We start from the raw sequence: 24989 nt of genomic DNA, 5'->3' as shown, positions 1-24989 counted from the left end.
GGTATTTGGGTCACTCACTCCAAGTGTCTGTGTGTCTGCTGAACCCTTATTGAACTGGATCCATGGACCGCAAAACCTGCATGACATAGCTGAATAATCTGGAATCCTGCAGTGATTGGACGGAAACATTTTAGGGTCTTATAGGTCTGTTTTTGGTGTTAAATTCCTACAGGCAACTATCAGGAAAAAAGCTATCGACTCCCATGTATACATATAGTTTGCATTAATATTTGCCTATACACTTTCTGTTATATCTAAGGATTTTGTGCAATACTCTTGAATTATTGTATTTTAATGTATTTTCTAGATTTTATAAATGTAATTAATACTACGTAATTGTAAACTTTTCTTATGACGCGTTTTTCTTGTACTTTGTTCATTTTGTTTTGGTCTGGGTCGTCTTTCGCTTTTTGGGTATCCTCAGGCTTGTTCTCTGTAGTCCTATTTTTAGTGTTATGTACTGTCTGCCTGGAAACATATAAGTAGGTAAATATAATAAATAAACAAGACAAAGTAGGCATAAAAAACACAAAATTAATTCAACCTAAAAGCTACTGACTATAGAACAACCTCTCGAGCCCCATATGCCTATTTCAATTACCCGAATAAACTTAACATATACATGCCACATAATAACGATCTTAACGTTCCTTTTTAGGACTCATATACCTTGGATGCAATTTATTTGGTTGTCAATAGTTTCTCTTGTGCATGGATGGTTTGTTCATTGAAAAGTTTGAAACCTTGCTCGGTTAGGCCCTATATAGCCGGTTCATGTGTCCGTTATAGCCGGTTTTATGTTTGTTATTTGCGTAGTTCTGCTCGATACTGATGGGCACAGGGCAAAAACATATTCCTTCAACATGTATAGCAAAGGACTGGTCCTAATGCCTGTTGGAGGAGGTGTTATTATTTTCAGGAAGAAGTAAACTTGCGGGTACAACCATGTCTAAATAGTTTGAGTGGTGGCTCTGAGAAGAGCCAGTTTGGTGACGTTTCGAACAGTATAGTCTGCTCGTCTTCAGGAGGTTATTATTTTTCGTTGGAAAATGCGTTTAAACCAAGCTAGAAGAGTTGCGACTCAAAAGGCATAAGGTTTAAATTACCTTTAAAAGCGCGAGCAATTCTGGTTGGCTCATATATTTTGCGGTCACGTTCGGCACAGCATTCCCCTCTCCCGTGTGGATGTGGAGCGGGCATATGAGAAAGAGAAAGAAAGAGTTTGGCCTTCAACAGACCATGGAGGTGAATGGAATATCTCATGACATGACGTTCAATCAAAGTCAAGCTGTTTGCCTGGCATCTAGACGAGATGCCCTACTGTTTTAATCCGGATGTTGCCTCCATAGGATTTGAAATGGTATCATGTTTTTCAACCATTAGTAGAATCCATATTTTTTTTGTTACAAAGATTTACTAATGTGGGTTAGCCGCCCCCCCCCCCCCCCCCATTGGAACACGATATAAAAAAAAACTGTTGACTAAAACCGCTTCTGTGACAAACACCGGCCTTGGAGAAAGAATTGAGCTGTGTCATGCATGAGAGCACAAAAAAACTTTGAGCGTGTATACAAATAAGGCCTATTTGCTCATATGTTAATATTTAACAAAGGGCTGTATGATGAATTGCACGATATCTGGAAGGCTTATTTCAATGCATACGTTATTTATAGCCTGAACACTAGCGTCTAAAGTTCACTTTTTGGTAACCGCGCCATAACTAGGTCGCTACACAGTTTACAGTTAACGCCATTTACATGTTAAGCTTGCTACCGAACGTCGCAGTCGAAATTTATACCGATTTGTTTTCAAAAAAAAGTTTCCTAAATTTTGAGAGGCGAAAATGGACAACAAAGGCTTCGATGACATCGAGATGCAGCCGCCGGGGAATTCGACGGATTTGCCGGCGAATGGGGACTACGAAATTGTGGAGAAGTCTTCAATGAAAGGCATGGACGAGAATGAAATCAGTAAGAAGCCATTGGAGGAATACATCGAGCCGCATGATGGGCCATATGCAGGTAAACAAATAGTATACGCCCCCAAGATAGTTCAGCTGTGAATTGTACACTGCAAAACCAGGGTGTTAAAGTTGACACCGCGAGTGTCGTCACACAAATATTAAAACCACGGTGTTAGAACAACACCAATGTCACGTTGACAATAAAATAATCTTACCAAAAAATCATTTAGGAGTGGCCTGACGTTTCGACCCTAAAAGAGAGCATTTTTTCACGATACCTGCAAGAACTTTTTGCATAAACTTTCTATAATTATGGTACTCGAAAAACCTATTTTATCCGCCCCATTAAGCCACTAATAAACATCAACATATCAACATTTATTTTACAGACATCACGCAACCAATTGAAACGGTTTAGGCCTATTCAGTTCTGTCCTTGCTCTACCACTATAAAGCCAGGCTGTTTGTAAAAGAAAATCCAGTTTGAAGACAAGAAAGAAACGTATTCGCTTTTGTTGTGTGTGTGCCTTTCTGTCCAGTGTACATGTACATTTTGCGGTTGCCAAATATTATCTTAGGACTGTTTTGCCACTTTCTGGTTTGGGTACAGTCTACTACGTCCTCAACTTGTCACAGCGTAAAAACTCACAACAAATCTTCAAAACTGGTCTCTGCTCCGGTGTTCGCGGGAATACATTTTGTTGGCAGTTCTATAGACACTTGAATCAACAGGGTGATATTCCAAAATATCTCTAAACGAGATATACCCCTAGTTTTCGTGTAAATAATGGTGGTACTCGGGTAATCGAAGGTAATCTCTAAACACGCGATTTAGTAGGTGGAGTTATCTCAAGGCTAGTTTTTATAATCTGCTTACCTAAATTCAAGAAAGCTGTTTTGCGTAAATTAATTTCCCACGCATTAGTCTGTAGGAAAATCCACACAAGCAGCAATGGACATCGATCAGCCAGTATTTGGAGATTTTGTTCACTAAATAAAAACATCTATTGGGATCGACCCCTGGGTTAAAGATTTTTGAAAATTGTCATTCTGTATTATTGTGAAAGTTCTCAGTCTATCTCTAAGGGTGTGATACATACTAAAATAAATTAGTTGAGAAGCCAACAACGAGCATAGGAAGCCATGGGACGCTGAATGCCCGAGATACCAAATGAAATTCCGCAAGATTATTCAAGTTGGGATCTGAGTCAGTTGTTTGGATTTGAGTCACGTCAGTTGTTTGGATTTGAGTCACCCGTCTTTTGAATTTAATATTAATTAAACGACAAAAACAACTGGAACCAACTTCGTAAAACAAATTGGCCGAACATATCCATGCAAAGCAAAACATGTGTAGGGTACAACAACAACCTTATAAGGCCTATAGCTGGTATCTCATTGTTATGTACTTATTGAAGTGTTTTGTGCTAACAAAGGCATTACAAAATTGTCACTGTTCCATAAGTTTTTTACGCGATATGTATAATTATTAACTTTGGTAATATGGCGTGTTTTAGCACTTTGACAACAAATACACACTAGCAATGGACTCTGGTATGTTTTATCGTGACAGTGTTTGAGCCTGTGTTTGTCCACATAAGCTATGGTTAGTTCTAGAATTGAACCTATCAAAATTAGGCACTGATTGTTTGGGAGTAGTTTGGGGGGGGGGGGGGGGGGCTTGATACCCGTAAACGTGTGAGGAATAGGCAAGATACGACCGTTTAACCGTTATAGTGTCTAGTAATTAGGCAGGTGAATAAGCTCGCTGAGACCACACGTTGATCGTTATAGTGTTCAGACTTAGGTTTGTCCACACATCACTAAGTTAATGGTTATTTCGAGAGCCTATCATTATCACGCATCACTGTGTGTTTGGGGATGGAGTAGGCTTGGCTGGCTCGTATTAAGTGCGGGAGGAAGAGGCGAGAAATAACAAATTGTTCAACCGTATAAGAAGTGTCTAATCAGCCAGGAGAATAAACTCACTGGGACCGTAGTTCGGTGATACAGGACCGAACCTATAAAAATCACGCACGGAGAGTTTGGGAGTCTTGGAGTAAGCTTGGCGTGGGGGGAAGAGGCGACATGTCTAACCGTAACGAGGGTCTAATCAGGTAGGAGAATAAACTCGATGAGACCGGGGAGGAATGAACTCAAAACACACCACAGACGCCTACTACTTGAAGAGTTGATAGAAGCATCCGTCTGGAATAGTCCTCCCCGTGTAACCTTTTCCCTGCTCCTTTGGTTCAACTGTTTATTGTGGATCAATCGTCCTGCACCGTACACCTCGGTGTCGTTCATTGCCAGCTGACTGACGTCATGAGGCGATGCTGTTAAGCTTTGCAGGTTTGGACATTGATCTAGTGCGATTACATGGATCTAGATTCATCGTGACGACAGAGCGGCTGGGTTTCAACATTTATAATTCAACATCAAAATGAATCCATTAATCCTTTACGTGGTCTTATTTTATGTAATCCATTCAGACAAAAGTTTTCCAGTCGTTTTAAAGTAGTACATTAATAAAGAAGACATTAATAATTGCATTAAAAAGAGCGACCAAATCGCAGGCAATTTGATGTCTGTACTTAAAGGAAAGTTAAACGTTATGGTAATCAACCTTAAAATTAATTGCAATTAAAACTGACTTCGTTGAAAGTACATAGTTTTTGATTGGTATAAAGCATGACTTCGAAATTGTGTGTATAAAAAAATATTCACCAATCTGAATCTGAGAAACGTTACTGTCAGATACGATTCTCAGATGGTGTATTCCAATCACGGATTATTCTTCTTGGATATAAACGCTCAGGATTTTTGGTATCTCGTAATATAATCGCTACCACCTTTTGAAATGACATTTTCACAGGTTAGTTTGATTGTTTATACATCTACATATTGGGTTGAAACAATCAAACGGCTCCACAAACCAAATTTCGGTTTACTTTCCTTTAAAACCACTGCACACTTTCGGTACAGAATTTGTTTTCTTCAAGTTCACAGATTTAGAAATAATTTACAGGGTTTACAGAAGGTAATGGTGAAAGACTTCTCTTGAAATATTCAATGAAATGCTTTACTTTTTGAGAAAACATTAAAACAGTATCAAGTCTCGACATCGAGAATTACGGATTTATTTTAAACACATGTCATGACACGGCGAAACGTGCGGAAACAAGGGTGGGTTTTCCTGTTATTTTCTCCCAACTCCGATGACCGATTGAGCCTAAATTTTCACAGGTTTGTTATTTTATACATAAGTTGTGATACACGAAGTGTTGGCCTTGGACAATACTGTTTACCGAAAGGGTCCAATGGCTTTAAATGATGTTGGTTGTTTGAGTACTGCGTTGTGGTTTATTTACTGCTTTAACTAGTTCAAATAACACATTGCCAAAACCTTTGACATAAATGTACAACAGAGAGTATGAGCCTGAGCCGTAAACATGTATTTGGGCTGCAGGCCTAAACTCTTGAACACCGTTGAGACTTGAGACTGAAACTAATATTCGGACGAAAACAAGAAGGGGGAAAAACACGACTGCCATTTTTCTGAATCAATACACACGATGTGCCTATATGGCCGGATTGTCGTCATTGCGATAATTATTCCCATGCTGAGAGAATCTAACATCGATTGTCGATAGAGGGAAGGTATAAGAAAATACATTCCGTGTACGAGAGAACCATTAGGGAATTCCTTCTATCTGTCTACCCTCACCATTGAGAGGAAAACACACCTCCAGCCTCCCTGATGGATGAAGTATGCCTCAAGTGTCGTTGCAGAGAAGAGAAATTCTGCACGTGAGATCAATTCATGGTTTGAATTCTGTCTTGGGGAGCCTGTCCAAGAAAAACAAGCGATCTGTAAGGTCTGGGGGGCTGGAGGGAATTCTGAGGAGGAGAGCGGTATTTGTGCGTGGGCTTGTTACCAGTAGATGTTCATTTATCAGAGCAGAAGCTGCTTGATCTTTGCAGGGGAAGGAGCAGACTAAAAGTCACATCATGTTGGAAATTGAATACCATCCACAAGAACACACAGTGCCGCCATGGACCGGTATGTCTATACTAAGTATTCACTGCATTCGTAAATTATTGTTTTGTGCAAATGTGTGAGAATTCAGGGTAAAATGAGTCGATTTAAGTGTTTACTTAAATTTCTTTTTGAATACATAAGTGCATGTGCATTGAAACATATTTATTGTTGTTCTCGATTCGACCGCGGACCTTTTGGTTGAGCGTATTGTAAATGTTATAGTTTGTCTCAATGCAAATGCATGTCTTTTAGGACCATTGCCTACAAGCCCTGCTCCTAAAATGGATCCCTCCGAGGTATCCTATTTATTTTCATGTTGATATTTCTTTGCTGTAGAGTATTCTTTAAACTGATCTCTCTTAAAGACAATTGACACTATTGGTAATTGTCAAAGATCAGTCTTCTCACCTGGTGTATCTAAACATTATGCATAAAATTAATAACAAACCTGTGAAATTTTGAGCTCAATTGGTCGTCGAAGTTGCGAGATATGAATGAAATAAAAAACACCCTAAGTCACACGAAGTTGTGTGCTTTCAGATGCTTGATTTCGAGACCTCAAATTCTAAACTTGAGGTCTCAAAATCAAATTCGTGGAAAATTACTTCTTTCTCGAAAACTACGTCACTTCAGAGGGAGCCGTTTCTCACAATGTTTTATACCATCAACCTCTCCCATTACTCGTTACCAAGTGAGGTTTTATGCTAATAATTATTTTGAGTATCTACCAATAGTGTCCACTGCCTTTAAAAGATGATGTCTGTTATTTTTTTATATTGTAAAAATAAATGAATCCTGAACCTTGATTTGTGTACAATTTACAAAATTCTATTGTAATTCCATTAGCTGTTATCTTTGTTTTTAATATTTATTTAAAGTAACGTTTTTGAGGGAGGGTGTGTTTTTGGAGAAGAATTTGTTTAAAGATTGATGTTCGATATGGTGTCAGTCGCGTCAAGAGCACGGATATTGTTTCAAAATGACCAGACTCCTTTGCATTATTATTACTCTTAGTATATAATTTTTTTTTTCAATTTATCTATTCATGGCATTGAAACCACGTGACTGTCTGAAGATCTATGACGGGAAGAGCGAAACCAAATTATTATAACAATTTACCTCGAGCTTTCTGCTGCAGCTATCGTGGCATTTGCAAGTAGTGTTTAATGCAACATCAATTGATGATTCATTATGCAGCATCCACGTTGCTATTTTGAGACTAATAACATGACACTTTGTGCTTGAAAATAGTCTGTCATTATTGGAGACTGGAGAAAAAAACAATGTGTACAGTGGAGCTATGTTGAGTGCTTTTGGTATAATATTTCGAGTAGGCCTGGTTAGGCTATTGTGAGGACATGACTTCAATCAATGCACAGAACAGATTGAGGTTGTGTGACTTTTAAGAGCTGCGGTGATAAAAAGGCCTAGTGTTATTTAAATATCTATATATTTCCCAATTCTTTCTGTTTGTGAGTGGATAGGTAAATGAGTCAGGCTTCAACTGAAATTAACCCTAAGAGATGAATAGGTTCGTCATGCTTCAGGACTTACCATTGTGTTGACCCTCACTCTGTGTGGTGAAAAGACCCCCAAAACGGATAATAAATACGCTAGATAACTTATATTTTGAATAAAAGGTATTTTATACACGAGCTACCGCAGGCTACTTCGTTTTGCTTAATTAATTTTGCAAACTATACTGCATGAAGGTATGGACATCTTTTGTATCACGCAGGGGTTTGACGAAATGGACACGTTGCCTTGGGTTGGGCGATTTTGATTATAAAAGCCATTTGAATGCGATGAAATAATAAAGTTGGAAAGATGTTTAAAAAATATAATTCAATGAATGACACAAAATATGACTCGAAATGCTAGGTGATTTTTGCATTTACTTTGTGAAGTTACACGGTTCGCCAATTTTGTGATTTTTTTTGTAAAACGGTTTACCAAGGCCTTGTTTAGCTTTCAAAGTAAAATGAAAATCAAGCAAATTAGAAGCATGGTTTTGTGAATCATTGTACATGTGTTCTACTTATCAACCATCTTCCCAACCATTGTACACTTCATAACCAATGTTTTTTATATCCATAATCGCTCAATCAATCCAACTTGTTAACATTTCATTGTTGCGTGTCAGAAGTTTTTATTTCTTTTCGAGATGCGACATTACAGTCAACCCTCGTTATAAAGAGGTCTTGCTTATTAAAGAGTATATTCTGAAATCAAAGCAATCGTTAGAAAGAGTACAATACGAAGAGGTTCTGCTTGTAAAGACTACATTAATCTCCCAAAAGTCCAAATCCTCGCTATATATAAATAACGTTTTGAAACTTTTTCAAACCACAATTATTATTTCAATGCTTCGTCCTTCGGATGGGACGTAAAGCAGAGGGCCCGTGAGTTGTTAAATACACGAACCCAGTGCACTTTCGCACTGCCACGGTGTTTCTGCCGGCAATGGCTGCTGAATGCGCCGCAGCATCGTGTATAATAAATATGCGCTTCGTACATGGGTCTCATATAATTTCGAAATCAGCTCTGCTTATCCTGTTGAAAAACATATGAACACTTTAATACGGCGCTGGGGATGTGATAAGGCACCATAAAAACCGATCTTCATCCTTTATTGCTATCATTATAACGAGTACAGTCTAGAATGTTATAGGCCTATTTATGCTTTGTTTATTTTGCCGTCCACTTGTAACAAGTTTTTAAAGATGTAATTTGGCCAGTCCCAACAATCTCGTTTTAACGAAAGCGAACAGTGGTGAAAAACGTCAGTTCATACATTTACACAAACTTGGCCGAAGTCTAAAAATGCGAGTTGAGTGTCCATGTAGGACCAGCTCCTTTTGACCGACGCAAATCGGTATTTCAGGTGTCCATTCAAAGGGGTATGTGCCTTCGGATTCGGCACTCTAGGCGTTAAAAAAAGACAATTTGTTGTGAAGGAATATGTTTGAAAAACAGTAATCTAAACGTAGAACAATGATGCACCATCTTTTCGACTGCACAAAGCGGACCAGGTTCCACTCATTGTATTTCGAGATGCAAAATTGTAACTTGAAAGGCTACTCACTAAAAGTACAATATACTGCAAGTGTTTTTATTACTGCATTATCAGGAGCAAAACACAAGAGCAAAATGTTACGAGATATAAAGGCATGAGCCTCAGTAAAGTTGTTGAGGTATGTGCATGAACTATGCAGGCATGTGATACTTGGAGGCAACGGATGCGATTGCCTCCATGTCCCTTGGTCATTGCCTTGGTGCCCTTGAAATGCTTTAGAATAGAAATTAACATTTTCCTCATACAGGGTGCCCTTTACCAATAAGAAGATCATGCCTTGGTGCCCTTGCCCTTTCGAAAACGAGGCATACAGGCCTGAAAATCCGTCTCTTTTCACGACAAATCTCTTTTCTTTTCCACAGGTATGGGCAAAGAGGAACTCCTTCGCTACTCCCGGGGTGCCTCATGGCAAATCGCCCGTTGGTCTCTGCTGTTGTTGCTCCTGGCTGGTTGGTGTGCCATGCTTGGTATGTCCATCTACATCATTGTTGTGACACCCCGTTGCTTGCCATGGTGGCAGACCAGCGTCATCTACCAGATCTACCCCCGCTCATTTAAGGATAGCGACGGCGATGGTATTGGCGATCTTAAAGGTAAGACGGAGGGTCAACCTGTAAAAATAGTGGGACTAAATCTGAGGAAACAATTTTGTTGAAACAATGTTTTTATGTAGCCTATTAACAACTCGTGAGGTGCAGGTGAGAATGCGCATGCTTAATTATACATCGTGGTTTGAAGAAAAAAAAGAGACAAAAGATATGACAACATTTTAAGCAAAGTCTAATACGAAATTGAACATTTTTTTCGAATTCTGAACGGTAATATCAGAGGTCTGCCCTTAAAGCGTTTAAGTTTATGAAAGTAGCAGAACAAGAGCAAATAGACGACCTTACTCAAAAGCAAAGTGCTTTAAATGTCACTCTTACAGCTTTCGATGTAGAAAGGATTTTGATCATTACACTGAGAAGTAAATAAGATATCAGTTTTTATGCATCTTTTTATGAATCTGAGAAGCGTTGAGTGTATTCCCGTCAGGGATTATTCTTCATCCATGGACATTATTTGCTCTTGATTTCCGCCGATATTAAATTTTCGCGTGTTTTGAGGTTTATACTTTTTATGTAGGATTTAAACAATCGACCGGTTCCCAAAACCAGACATATATACGTTGTCGGGTCGGCCTACCGAGTTACACTTCTGCGGCAACCTGCCGACACAGAGCGAAATGTGACCAGCTTGCATCTCATTATAACTCTTTCCACGATCTCACTGACTCGTCGCCATGCAGTCCATGCTTGAACATGTGACTGAGAGTAATTGTACCACAGTCTGCCAGAACAGAACACTTACTCAAGTTTCAATTGAGAACCCTCTCATCTTTCCAAATAGTGAATGACAATTGCTGCAATGTATACTTTTCATGAGGGCTTGCTTTCCTCTAATTGTTTTTTGTTTGTTTGCTCGAAAGAACTTCTTTCCCCAACACAATTCAGCAACTAAGCCCGAGTCAAAAACATGTAATACAAACCTAATTGTTGGTTTTTGTTTAAAATGTTTTCAAATTATCCTGAATACAGTTGATTAGATTGTGTTTTGGAAAATAGTGGTGGTTGCTGATTGAGTTGAAGATTATGTTAACTGCTTCTATAGTCTTCAATAGGGCAACAAAAGAATACTATTATTGCTGGGTAGATTACGTTCTTATGTTGTAGTGTGTTCAACCTTCCACCCAGGTAGTACTTAAAAGGCAGGACAGTTCTTTCCATAACTGAGATGTCTCCCGAATTCAGAAAAATCTACTCCGCGGTAGTAGAAAATAAAGCAAGGCAAGTTCTCATAAATTAGAAAGTAATCTACCAGCAAGTAGATTACACATATATTGGTTACCGCAAACCAAATATTGAAAATCCCATAAAAGATTACGGTGAGCCAGCGGTACAATTTGAAACTATGCATGGTGGGAGTCATTACTCAGGAGTGCGTTTTGACGACCCAACCAGATCTTGGTTATCGGTTGAGCGTTTTCGCGTGTTCGGTTGAGCGCGGTGACGATGCTGTTCAGACCAACCGGCACCGACTTGTTGAGTTGGTTGGGCTTTGGTTGGGCTTTGGTTGGGGTCCCCGGCGCACCCCAGGTGAGGTTTGCGGTGGCACCGTGTGTAAATCTCATATTGTGTTGGTGACAACTCAACGTTTCGATTATGTATTTTCTAGTTGTCAACAACCGGTCTTTTCAGAACCAACATTATATATTCAATAGAGATTTATGGTGCTGCTGCAAACACCGCCAGATGGTAGGCCTATATGATTTGAAATATCCCCAAACAAATAACACACAAACACCCAAACAGACAAACAAAAACCCATACTCAATTCACGAGCAAACAAATTGTAGGGTATAACATAAGCGGAAGGTTGGTTATTCATACACCACGTTCCTATTTATGTCTCTGGCAAGTATTGACATTTTTTGAAAATAAAGTTTTTATGTTTTTGTGTTGGTTATTTTGTTCTCTTTTCATTGAATTCGACATGATAGCCAGAGCTCTGCTACAGGAGTTCAAATGATCATGAAACAAAAAAATTATCGCTGTAAAAACAAAACAAACAAAACAACTGTTGTAGTCTAGTTTGGAAACAAAAATCTGAGAAAACATAATAACCCTTTTTGTGTGCAATGCATTGACAAACCGAGCGAGGAAGCTTGTTACGTGAATTCACTGTGTTGTTAGAGTAGAATCAGTCGGCCGTGCTGGGTATAATGATTTGTCTTTCATTTTTGTCTTTCATAAGAACAACTTCATTAACAATTCTTTTTTATAAAAAAAAACCGCACTATTATTTCATTAAAAAAAAAAATATATTTTAGTGAACACGCTTTCAATTTGTTCTTTTGAAATCCGTAAAAAAAAAAATTAAAATTAATTGGTAACATTTTTTAGATAATATTTTCCTTATTTTTAAAAACTTTTTTTACTTTTTAAAAATGTTTTATTTTTATTTATTTAATTATTTGTTTGATAACTTATGTATGGTATTTATAAAATATAATTATATAATGAGGTGTGAAGTCAGTGATCCAATTGTTTTTTGCTATCCTTTGGTGCATGTATGTTCTTCCATTATATACTTCATTCAAAGATATATATCCACAAACAATTTCAAAATAGGTAAAAACTACTTCTCTCAAAATAGCACATTGTTTACTTCCTAAGCAACTATACACTTCCATCATCCACAATCAAGTGATAGCATATAAAATATAAATTTGAAACATTGACCTTTATATGGCCATTATGCACCCAGCTGGAATAAGATGAACTTATGACATTCGTGCTTATTAATAGTCCAGAATCAAAACACTGTCTCGTTCAATTTGTCTGAATGGCAGGAATCACTGATAACGTTGCCTACTTGAAGGATCTTGGTGTGGGTGCTGTGCTTCTTAACTCCATCTACCAGTCTCCTCAGGTCGATCTTGGCTACGATGTGTCTGACTTTGAGAAGGTTGACCCAATCTTCGGGACAACGACTGATTTTGAGAATCTTGTGGAGGCTCTACATGGGGAAGGTTTGTATTTAAAAAAATTATATTTCAAGGTTTGAGCCAATTGCCCTTTCACCTCATATTATTTTGATAAAATTTATCCCAATTCATAACAAGCATCTCTTTGCAAGGAGACAGCGTAATTTTTTCAAAAGTAATTTTTTTTGTCCATCAGTTTATCATCAGTCTAAGTTTTAAACCAATAGCAAATAATTTTAGGTGTAAAAACAAAAACAATTTTTCTAACAAAAGCCCTTTTTTTCCCATTAACAATCATCAAACAAAGTCAAATGTCGTCATGCAAGTTTTTGGTGTTAAAGCAAACCTGTTATAGACAAACAAGCTTTGAAATGTCAATTTGAAGCCAATAGGTTGTGAGGGGGGGGGGGGTATTAACAAAAGTTTAAACGATGGTGCATGTTTTTGTCCAAAACATCTCCCCTAGAAACTTTAATACGTTTCTTTGAAAACCTTGAATCAACTCGTAGTCATAAAACATCATGCCAACATTAAAGGGGTGCTATATTCAGTAACCAATGCCATCATCAAAAAGGTCAACAAGTTATTTTAAAATGTCTTTTAAAAATAGCCTCTGCATGATTGGGTGCTTTGTGCTGCAAAAAGCGATTATATGGTGAAATGAATATGGTTAGAAAGACAGTTGAAAAGTAGGAATGACGTACACCAAAAGGCAATGTTTTTCCTTCTTCACGTTGTGGTCTGCCATTTTGTGGAATCCATTAAATTTTGTTTTTTAACTGTTTGTTTCTTACAAGGGGGGATATTAAAATGATTGTAAGACACCTTTTAAATAATTTCTCTCCCTCATTGTCTCCTATACCTTTAGACATCAAGCTCATTTTGGACTTCATCCCAAATCAATCCAGCAATATTCATGAGTTTTTCAACAAAAGCATGGCTGGAGATTCCGATTATCTCAACTGGTACACGTGGGCAGATGAAAAGAACAACTGGGTAAATCTACTATCATAATCTTTTAAAAAGGCACTGGACACCTTTGGTAATTGTCAAAGACCAGTATTTTCACTTGGTGTGTCTCAACATATGCATACAATAATAAACCTGTAAACAAATTGACCCAATTGGTCATTGAAGTTGCAAGAGAATAACGAAGGAAAAACACCCTCGTTGCATTGTATGTGTGCTTTCAGATGCATAAGGTTTTCAGCTGAAGTCTTTCATTATTTGAATTAGAAATTACCTCAAATTAAACAACCTTACTTCAGAGGAAGCCGTTTCTCACAATGTTTTACTATCAACAGCTCTTCATTGCTCGTTACTGTCCAGTAAGTTTTGATGCTAACATTTTATTTGAGTAATTACTAGGCGTGTCCAGTGTCTTTAAGTATTCTACGATTAGTGGCAATGTGTCCCCAACACTGCTCTAAGCTCACATACTGGATCATTATCTCCTGTCCACCCAACCTGGAACCATTTCTCCCTGAAAAAGGGCCCTCGTTTACCAAACCACGGGTTATCAGGCTTCTGTTTGAAACCCCCGTACAGAAAGCGAAAGTTTTTAAGTTATACCTGCCATAAAATCCAAAGCTGGAGCCGAAACTTGAGCCAATAGCCATAGCCCAGAGCCCATAGCCAAAGCCACAGCTCAAACTTGAGCCCAAGATGTGGTTTCGAAAAGGGCCAGCCGTATTTATAGCCCCCCCCCCCCCCACCATTAATAATATTCCCAGTTCCAGCAACCAACCTTACTCGAAGTGAACAGAATTTGAGTAATTGCCCAGACTGCTACTGCTACTCAATGTAGGCAATGGTTGACTTCGATTTCGACGCTCATTTTTTTTCAAACTTATAAACCTCGGCATTAATTTGAAATTTGTTTAAAAAAGTGGCCATTCAAAACAAGTTTTCCATTTTATGGACAATACATTGAATTGAATTTAATTTAACTGAAATTTAAAAATCTTTGGAATTTCTATACACCTTTTATACAAAATTTACTTTTCCCTTTAAGTTAAACTATTTTCAATTTAACCCTGCTTTTGAGATTTGTCACATTTTTATTGGCAGTAACAATTGTATTTTAATTGACCCGATAGCTGAGTACATACAGTGGGGAAGCATGGGAACTGAACAGCAACCGTGCACAGTTTTATCTCCACCAATACTCCAAAGAGCAGCCCGATTTCAATCTGAGGAACAATGCTGTAGTTCAGTATTTAACGGTAAGCTTTATCTATTTGTACAATTTCACTATTTTTTTATCTTGAAGATTGTGTATATTGTTTCTTGTTTTGTATGCCTCATTATGCTGCATGGTTAGATAATGTCTTCTGTTTATTCTTCTAATTTGTACAACACACAGATACCCTTTTTATGCGCTTCTTAAACGTTTGGTATTATTATTGTTTAATTATCTAAAAATTTACAATAATAACAGTAATGGGATACAAATTTTGATTTTGATTTTAACCCAACATGACGTGTGATAAGCAAAACAAAAGTTATTGCAGCTTACTGTAAACATGTAGGATTTGAAAAACGACCCAGCAATTCTAGAGCAGCAGATGCGGTGGTACCACTCAATGTCTTACATATTTTGCCTTGTAGTGAGTGAGACATCTACTCTAGAATGATGGTGGGTTCGAAACCAACCAAAGTAGTGCATCAGTGGAGGTTTTTAAAAAACACTCAGGAAAGCACCGAGTACACTATTCTTATCACATATAGGTGTTTTTGGGGTGCCCAGTATCCAAAAACCACATATTTGAATTGTGGACATTATTTTTGTTTTGGTTCTACCTGCAACATTCTTGAAAAAGTACAATTTTTGGAACTGATAAGGGGGGATGATTCTCCTAGAACTGTTAGGTTCATTCCGATATCGTCTCTAGTTCTGATACAAGCCACCCATAGCACCATTTGTCTACAGGAGACGATCCGTCTGGGTATACTGATCAAAACACGAGTTCAAACCAACGGTTCTTTTTAGAACCAACCTCCAACTCAATTTAGAGATTATCAGTACATGGTGTTATAACCGCAAAACCTTGACTATCATACTTTCACCATGCAAAGTTTCAAATCCTACTTATCACTCTTTGTTCTTCTTCAGGATGTTCTGGACAAATGGTTTGTGTTGGGAGTTGACGGCTTCAGCATCACTGGGGTGAAGTATATGTTTGAGACGGATACTTTCTCTAGTAATGATCAGCCAGCACCGGGCTATGTTGATGACGGACTTGGGGCTCCTGTTAGTATATTATGACTCTTTTTCTTTTCCTCAACGCTGTAATAGCTCAGCCAAGCAGTATGTTGGACTGGGCCCAATTTCATAGAGTTGCTTAAGCAAAAAAAAAAACGAGCTCAGCACAACAAAATGACGCTTAGCAGAAACAGGTAAGCAGTGTAATACAACTTCACATGTACAAAATGTGACTGGTATCCTGCTTAGTTTTGCTAAGCAAGAAATTGGCAATTGCTAGGCATAATCCTCTGACTAAGCAGCTCTACGAAATTGGTCCCTGCATGCTTCTAACTTTGAAACTTATTTGAACATTTGCACTCATCAAACCCTGTCTGCTGGTGATAGTTTGTTCATGTGGCACTGTCGTAGCTGCCAACTTGCAATGAGGGAGACAAAATTTCTACAATAGGGAAACCTTTTAAAATTACATTCAAAATAATAGGGACAAAGTTTGCATAATCAGGGAGAGATTTTGAAATGTGTTCATCAGAGCATAGAACGATTTGTTTATAATTTAGGGATTGTTTTTTTGCAGAATCAGGTAGAAGTGGCAGCTTTGCTTGTTTTGCAAGGATAGAATACATACCATTCTATCATTTTTAAAGAAAACTTCAGTGTTATTTACTCATCTCAAGCCCTAATTTTCTTTAAATGCCGAACAATTGTCAGCAAAGCATCATAACTTCTCACCGTCTTTAACACTGTGCTTGTTCATATTGATATCCTACAGAAACAGTACAACAGCCTACTTCATGACAAGTCTTCAGAGTTTAACGGTTTGCAACACAAACTACTCAAAGAATGGCGAGATGGAAAATTCAATCAGTTTTCCACGGCCGGCACTTACAGGTACTTATTCTGGACTTGAACTTCTTATTATTGCATTTTGGTGACTAGATAGCCATGAGTAGTTCACAGATAGGGTATATGGAAAACGCTGCTTGAGTTTTGGCTTGGGCTTGACCTTACCAGTTGAAAAAAAAACTTCTGTATGCGACTTCAAACAGGCGGACGTTGCCACAACCACAAGCATAATAATTTATGGTTTCGTAAAAGAACAGAGAATCAAAGAGACTAAGATTGAAAGCTTTATAACCAAGACTGAGGACTAAACATCTGTAAAATAGACTGAAACCAAGATCCGAAAAAGCTAATCCTGAGTTCTGACTGTGCTTGACTGAGAGACCTTATAATGGGACCCAAAGGTCTCAAGATATGGATTTGAATAAATAAGAAACTCGAAATGGCAATTAGGCTACTAATACTATACACCATATAACATATATATATATTTTTTAAACAACAGTTTTTTTTTAGGACTTGCAATGTTTACATTGATACCATAAATTTCTATCAGATAATCTCCTTAATCAAGGGTATTGGCTATCATTGGTGAGTGTAGATGGCAGGCCTTGAGAAAGAATTTGAAAACAATTGACGCATTGTTGGCTTATACCTTGATAGCAAGAAATTGATGGTGAAAACAAAACACACAACAATGTTAAAGACACTGGGCAACTTTGGTAATTGTGAAAGAGCAGTCTTCTCACTTGGTGTATCTCAACATATGCATAAAATAACAAGCCTTTGAAAATTTTGTCTAAATTGGTCATTGAAGTTGCCAGAAAATGCTGAAAGAAAAAACACCCTTGTTTTACAAATTAATGTGCTTTCAGAAGTAATAAAATGCTTCTGGCCAGAAGTATTTATTATTTTAAAGAGAAATTACCTCTTTCTCAAAAACTGGATAACTTCAGAGGGAGTCGTTTCTCACAATGTTTTATACTATCATGATCAACAAAGTAAGTTTTTATCTTAATTTAATGCCTTCAAGAATATTTATCAATTGGGATTGCCCTTATTGATCCATAGAGTTATGCTGAGTGATTCTGACAGCAACTCAACATACGCCAGGACTTACTACGGCAGCGAGGAGGAACCTGAAGTTGATCTTCCCATGAACTTTAACCTTTTGAAACTAGGGGATACAAATGGTGGTTGGTCACCAAGCACCATTGGAACGGGATACACCACTGGTATTGAAGTCTATGAACTGGTCAAAGACTGGATGGACAATCTTCCCTCTGGAAAGTGGCCAACATTTATGGTAAGCATTTATGGTTTCCCAAAAAGAAAAATGGACTTGGAAGAGTAAGCAATCATGGGCTCCCTTGGACATGGAGCTTGTGGGATTAATACGAGTTGATGGGAATGCTCCACCAAACACAGAGTAAGGTCAGGGGTCGATTTCACAAAGAGTTAGGACTAGTCCTAACTTATGACTAGTCCTACGAGATATACAAATTGCATGGATAGTCCTAAGTTAGGGCGAGTAACTGGTCCTAACTCGAGATAAGACTAGTCCTAACTCTTTGTGAAATCCACCCCAGGTCCTTCGTTTATACAAATGTTTCTTAAAGGAACACATTGCCTTGGATCGGTCGAGTTGGTCTTTGAAAAGCGTTTGCAACTGTTTGTTATAAAATGCATATGGTTTGAAAGATGTTTTAAAAGTAGGAGAATACAATGATCCACACACATTTGCCTCGAAAATGCGTGGTTTTCTTTTTACTTTCCGAACTGACATGGTCAGCCATTTATGGGAGTCAAAAAATTGACCCCAAATGGCCGACCGTGTTTGTCGACGAGGTAAAAGGAAAACTACGCGATTTCGAGTGACACTTGTGTGGATCATTACATTCTACTTTTAAAACATCTTTCTAATCATATGCATTTTGTAACAAACGGTAACAAACGCTTTTCAAAGACCAACTCCACCGATCCAAGGCAACTTGTTCCTTTAATTGCATGCTCAGAAACACAAAACCAGAGATAACAATCATTACTCATGTAGGCCTAACTATAGGTCTGACTGTATAAAGCTATTAAGCAAACTTGATGCTTAGAACAGAAAAGGGGTAAACCATAAGTGTAATTCAAAAACATTTGACGGCACCATGCATGTTCAGAATAGATTTGAATACTGTGGCGCCCTTTTCTGGGCTTAGGAGGTACATTTAAATAATGGCATGTCCACCTTTTAATAAAAGAGCATGAAAAATACAGCATTATTCTTTAACCAGACAGTCTTAAAAAAGTCTCAATTCAGATAAAGTCTGAAATGTCTCACACCTGTGTGCTTCACAGTCTTAACACAGGGCCAACTAACTAACGATGGCAACAAACATTTTGTATTGATTTATTTTAGCTTGGCCACCATGGAGTTCATCGTATTGCAAGTCGGTTGGGAGAAGGGTATGCTCGTGCTGCCAACATGTTGCTACTGACACTGCCAGGAACTCCAATCGTGTATTATGGAGACGAGATTGGGATGACTGATGTGGAAATAACAGAAGCACAACTCATGGATGTTAAAGCACTGAATGATATAGTAAGTATAAACGACAATGGTTATTAACCAACTATATAGGAGCATCTTGCCTTGGATCGGACGAGTTGGTCTCTGAAAAGTGTATGGAACCGTTTGTTATGAAATGCATATGGTTAGATAGATATTTTTAAAGTAGAATATAATGATCCACACAAGTATCACTCGAAATTGCGTGATTTTCCTTTTACCTTGTCGACAAACACAGAATGGCTGTGTTAGTTCGTAAAGTAAAATGAAAACCCCGCAATATCGATGCAAATTTGTGTGGATCATTGTATTCTACTTTAAAACCATCTTTCTAGCCATATGCATTTTATAAAAAATGGTTACAAACACTTGTAAAAGACCAACTCGAACCAATCAATCCAAGGCAACGTGTTCCTGTAATCAGCCAGACAAAGACTGTGCAAGTATTCGAACTTCCAGTTATTGAGTTTTACAGCGATTCTTTTTCTTCAAGTACTTTAGTTTAATCTTGTAAAATTAAAACTTAAGCTTTGAAATAGAAGTAAAATAAAAACAACAAATAAGACTAAAGATAATGTAATGGTTGCAAAAAATTAGACGTGGTTAGAAAATGGGTTCCCTAAAAAAATAGCCATCCTCGATGTTTATTTCAACAAGTCATTTGTACTGTATACCACTTGAAAAAATAATGTTTGTGAAAAAAATTGCAATAATCAATAATTTTATTGTATCCGCAAAAAATAAAGTTCAAAGATAAGTCCGTTCAAGTGGTTTGGAAAGAGTGAACAAAAATTAATGTAACAGCTCAAGTGTTCAAACTTAACTTCATACCTTGAAGGATACTAGCGACCTTTTTCATTTCTAATTTGATCGTTCTTCTCGTCTGAATTCCACAGCCTAGATGGCAAACCAAGACTCGTGACCGTCAGCGCTCCCCGATGCAATGGACAAACAAATCTTACTCCGGCTTCACCGAATCTGAGACTGGATCCTGGCTGCCACTTCCACCTCAGTCAAAGTTCACTGATATCAATGTTCAGGTCAGTCAACAGTCATATATGGGGAGTCTGTTTTCAGACCAATGCCTGTGATTCCAGAATAATATCTTAAAACATCCCCAAAATGATTTCATGTGGAATTAAGTATAGGATTTGAATCTTTGCATGTTTGAATATAATTAGGTGAGGTTTGTGGTAGCAGCATGTGGAAATCTCTTCTGAGAAGTGTTTGTTCTGAAAAGAACCGGTGGTTGACAAGTCAAAAAAGATTTTCACATGGTGCAACCGCAGACCTCAACTGATTATCCTCCAACCATGCAAAGTTTCAAATCCTACTTAAAGGCAAATGGACACTATTATTAATTGTCAAAGACTAGCCTTCACAGCTGGTGTATCTCAACATATGCATAAAATAACAAACCTGTGAAAAATTGAGCTCAATCGGTCATCAAAGTTGCGAGATAATATTGATAGAAAAATAACCCTTGTCACACGAAGTTGTGTGCGTTTAGATGGTTGATTTCGAGACCTCAAGTTCTAAAATCAAATTCGTGGAAAATTACTTCTTTCTCGAAAACTATGGCACTTCAGGGGGAGCCGTTTCTCACAATGTTTTATACCATCAATCTCTCCCCATTACTCGTCACCAAGAACGGTTTTATGCCAATAATTATTTTGAGTAATTACCAATAGTGTCCACTGCCTTTAAGCGCTCATAGAATTCTGTCAGCTATGTACTGCACTATACAAGACTCCTGTTACTGTCAAGATGGATAATTGCTCCTATTACAATTCGTTATGACACACCAAATGAATAATTACGAACAAGTTGTCATCAATGCAATCAGACTGGAAATGATATACCATTCTATTAAGAACCCCCCTAAAATGTCCCTGCTTGGATTTCAAAGGGGGGGGGGCATATGAGCAAACATTCCTAGATGGGGAGAGAATTAGTAGAACATAGGAAGAGCACTTATAGCTAGACTCCCTCTTGTCAGTTATCCATACAGCAATATGATTTGAGGGTCAAAATGAACAAACATTTACTAGAGTTGGACTCGAACCAACGACCTCGGGATTAATGTCCCAGCGCTCTACCAACTGATCTGTCTAGCCCTACGCGGTCTCCCTTTTTGTCAATACCTTTGTTCGAGGTGACAAAAAGAAAAATCTAACAGGATCATAATTTGTTTTTGCCCTGATGCCGATGTTTATTAAGCCGGGTATGCGCTGTACTTTCCTGAGTATATACAGTAATTAATACACAATGATGTAAGGGCAAAAACAAATTATATTCCTTCCCGATACAAACATTTAAAATCTATTTCTAAGATCCTCAATGATTAAATCTGAATCAATTTTATTTCTGTTGGCAGACTTTAGCCAGTGATAAGAACTCCATTTTAAGCATGTTTAAAGCCATGACCCAACTACGAGCTGACAACAGACCCCTACGTCAAGGTAAAGTGGCCAAGTTTGTGCACAACACGCTCAATATCGTCTCCTACATCCGAGAGGTGGAAAAAGAACGTGAACGATTCTTCGTCGCCATCAACTTCGGCCAGGACATGAGTTTCGAGAACGACTTCTATGACAAAGGACAAGGCGAGCTACCAATAGAGGGCACTATACTCGTGTCCACAGACATGAGGCGTAACGGAGAGCGCATTCAGTTGAATAAGGTCGCTCTGGATGCAGGAGAAGGGATCGTAGTTTTGTTAGATGAAATTGTGGAAGTAGATGAGTATCACTGGTTTCAGTATTTCAAACCGACTTAAAAACACAAATTGTCCCGTCAGAAAGTATAGTCAGTAGAAACCAGTCCATCACCCTGAACCCAAAAGGAACACTACAATGTAAACCTAAGAAAATCATCATTCAAAGAAACTTGAGATAATTCTTCAGCATTTTGAAAGGATTTGATCTCAACAAGTTCTTGTTAAAAAAAATGATAAGATATGTAAAGCAGTTCTTGCATTTCTTAATTTCTTGAATAACTTCAAGTCATGGCAACATTTGCACCAGCTACTATCCCTGATACAAAGGTTACATCATTTAAAAGAATAATAAACAATGATAAACAAAAATATTCATGTGAGAGTATTATAGGATTATCATATATATAACACTGCAATTGAATGATTAATTTTTTTAAGAACTAAATTTAGGCATAAGACTGGAGCAACACCAGGCAATTTTTAAAACAACAAGTTCTTGCAAATCATCAAGTTATTACCAGCATCATGCTCTTTATAACTAAAGTTGGCTGTAATGATTTTGCTTATTGACACTACTTTGACTCGGCTGGCTGGTGGCTCTGGTCTATCAACCGACAATGATCTGATCTTAAAAAGACAATCTCATCCTACTGACGTTGAAGTTACAAGTTATTCATGTTATTACTATCAATATACCCTGGTGTGTAGTTTTAGATATCCTTTTTTAATATGATTTTTCCAAGGTGAATTACAATTTTGTTTTAAATAAGTATGTTTATGGACTAAAGACATGTGTGTAACTTTCTAATAATAAACCAAAATACTGCGAAACTGCTTGGAAAAGAAAACATCTTCTTTACATCACAGACATAAGAGTAAATATATCTCATGGTTATGATGATTGTTTATGCATTGAAAGACACTTTTGCTCTATTGTTTAAAGAGATACATTGTATTACTCTCTCATTATTCAAGGAAAGATCAAGTATTAAAATGTTGACTTAACGAGTTGACACCTTTGTATTAAAACTACTTCACTAACCAGTATTGTAATGACCAGGGCTCAATTTCATGAAACTGTTTATCAGGTTATACTGCTCATATGATATTTCTTAGCTAAGCAAAAAATAATAGTGCACCAGTTGCATTAATAATAACAACAATATCAAAGTCTTATATAGCGCACGTATGTATCTACCAAACAAGGTACTCGAGGCGCTGAGTATATACGAACTTTCAGAGGGATAGGTTATTGCAGTGATGAATTCTGAGACCCACTTATTTAGCACCTTCTTAGTGCTACGGCGCATACAGCAGCCACAGCCTGGAACACCGGGGTGAACCCCTTATCTTCTCGATAAGTGCACTGGGTTCTTTTATATCATGCGTTACACAACACACGGCTTTACGTCCCATTCGAAGGACGAACCAATGGTTAAGTGTCTTGCTTAAGAACATTATTGTGAACTTTTGCTGGAAACAAGTTTCTGTTAAGCAAGACTTGTATATGCTTAGCAAGTTTTTTATGCTTACATGCTTTATGAAATTGTGCCCAGTTTATTGGCAAACAAACCAAGAGGCAAACCATGTTTTACAGGCTGAATCTGCACCAGTATTAGCTGTTTAAACGCACTTTTCTTAAGACGAGGCGATCACCAAGATGTTTTGAAAGTTAGTTGGAGATTTTGAGATAAAAGCAAAAGTTATTTACTTTTCAATTTCTGTATTTAATAAAGCACCGTATATGCAATTATATTGACAAGAATAATAGCAATATGGTATTAATACATTCCACAGTGGTGATATTTCGAGTTGGATAACTCACTCTTTTAAAAAATAAAACCTTTAACTGAAGCATGCAAAAAGAATCATGAGTTTTGTTTGTTTGTTTTATAGGGTGTCAAACCATTTATACCTAAACACGGGTGGGTTCATTATTACTGATGAAAAATTGTCTGAAAGTAGAATCTGAATTTTTGAAGGTATGTTGAAACTTGCATTTGCCAAAGTTTGTTAACCCTTGGAGTTATAGATTTAAATGAGCTTCTGTGATAAGTGTTCTCGGCAATCATAAAAAAGAAGTGGGTCAACGAAAAACAATTCTTTTATCTGTGAAAAGATAACCAGGCACATATGGAAAAGTCATATTTGTAAAAAAAAAAAAAACAGATAATAGCTAGGGTAATAGTTAAAAAAGCAGGGGGTTGATTTCACAAAGAGTTAGGACTAGTCCTAACTCAGGACTAGTCTTAGGAGATATGAAAAACGTATACGGCTAGTCCCAAGTTAGGTCTAGTAATGAGTCCTAACTAGAGATAAGACTAGTCTTTGTGAAATCCACCCCACGACAGTTCTTTACAGAACTGAGAAGTCTCCCGAACCCACGAACATCTACTCCGCGGCAGTAGAATAAGTAGATACACACATGGTGTTACCGCAAACCAAATATATACAGATAATAGCTACAAAAGACAAATCAAGCTGACCCATACAAACTCAAGTAAATAAGATAGTGCATGAAAGATAGACTTAAAATTAATAAGACCACATCCCTTTGACGAAAAAACAATTCTATATAGCACCTGGATGAAATGAAATTGCCTCGAAAGGGTGTGGTAGGAAAGGGGCAGGGAGTAGTAGAAATTGTACATAACCATTTACACTCCTGACACACCTCTGTTTGGACATCCTCGGTGTATTTGCTTAGTCCTAACAGTAAGTCATACACCTATCACTAACCCAAGCGAACAAATCAGTGGGTTTTTTTTCTCAGAAGATAGAGTTGTCGCAACAAGGGTTGTCTGAATATTGGCATGATAGAGCAGTCACCACATAACAGGTACACAAAAACGCTAAAAAGTTCAACTTGGCAAACACTGTTATGATTGATGAGAAAAAGTAGACTAATTGTGATTTAACTTTGTACAAAACCTTGCCCTATGGTCCAGAAGTCACCTCATTAATCAAACCCACCTGAAATAATCATAATGTCAACATTCAGTAGACTCTTCATCTATAACACCTAAACAGTTCTGGGTTTGAAGTTATTATAAATGCT

General features: G+C 37.6%; 1 protein-coding gene across 1 annotated transcript; it reads left to right on the top strand.

The window, feature by feature from the left end:
* The first annotated feature begins 1682 nt into the window (after window positions 1–1682).
* On the top strand, window positions 1683–23799 carry LOC139938301 (amino acid transporter heavy chain SLC3A1-like). Its single transcript, XM_071933727.1, has 11 exons — window positions 1683–2021; window positions 9444–9674; window positions 12473–12652; window positions 13476–13603; window positions 14707–14832; window positions 15723–15860; window positions 16585–16703; window positions 17727–17961; window positions 19063–19245; window positions 20109–20252; window positions 21590–23799. The coding sequence occupies exons 1-11, from the start codon at window positions 1844–1846 to the stop codon at window positions 21989–21991; spliced, it is 2064 nt and encodes a 687-aa protein (XP_071789828.1). The 5' UTR covers window positions 1683–1843; the 3' UTR covers window positions 21992–23799.
* The last annotated feature ends 1190 nt before the right edge of the window (window positions 23800–24989 follow it).

Source organism: Asterias amurensis, chromosome 1 (genome assembly GCF_032118995.1).
Source record: "Asterias amurensis chromosome 1, ASM3211899v1".
Classification (NCBI taxonomy): domain Eukaryota; kingdom Metazoa; phylum Echinodermata; class Asteroidea; order Forcipulatida; family Asteriidae; genus Asterias; species Asterias amurensis.
This window is presented reverse-complemented; position numbering and strand designations above follow the sequence as displayed.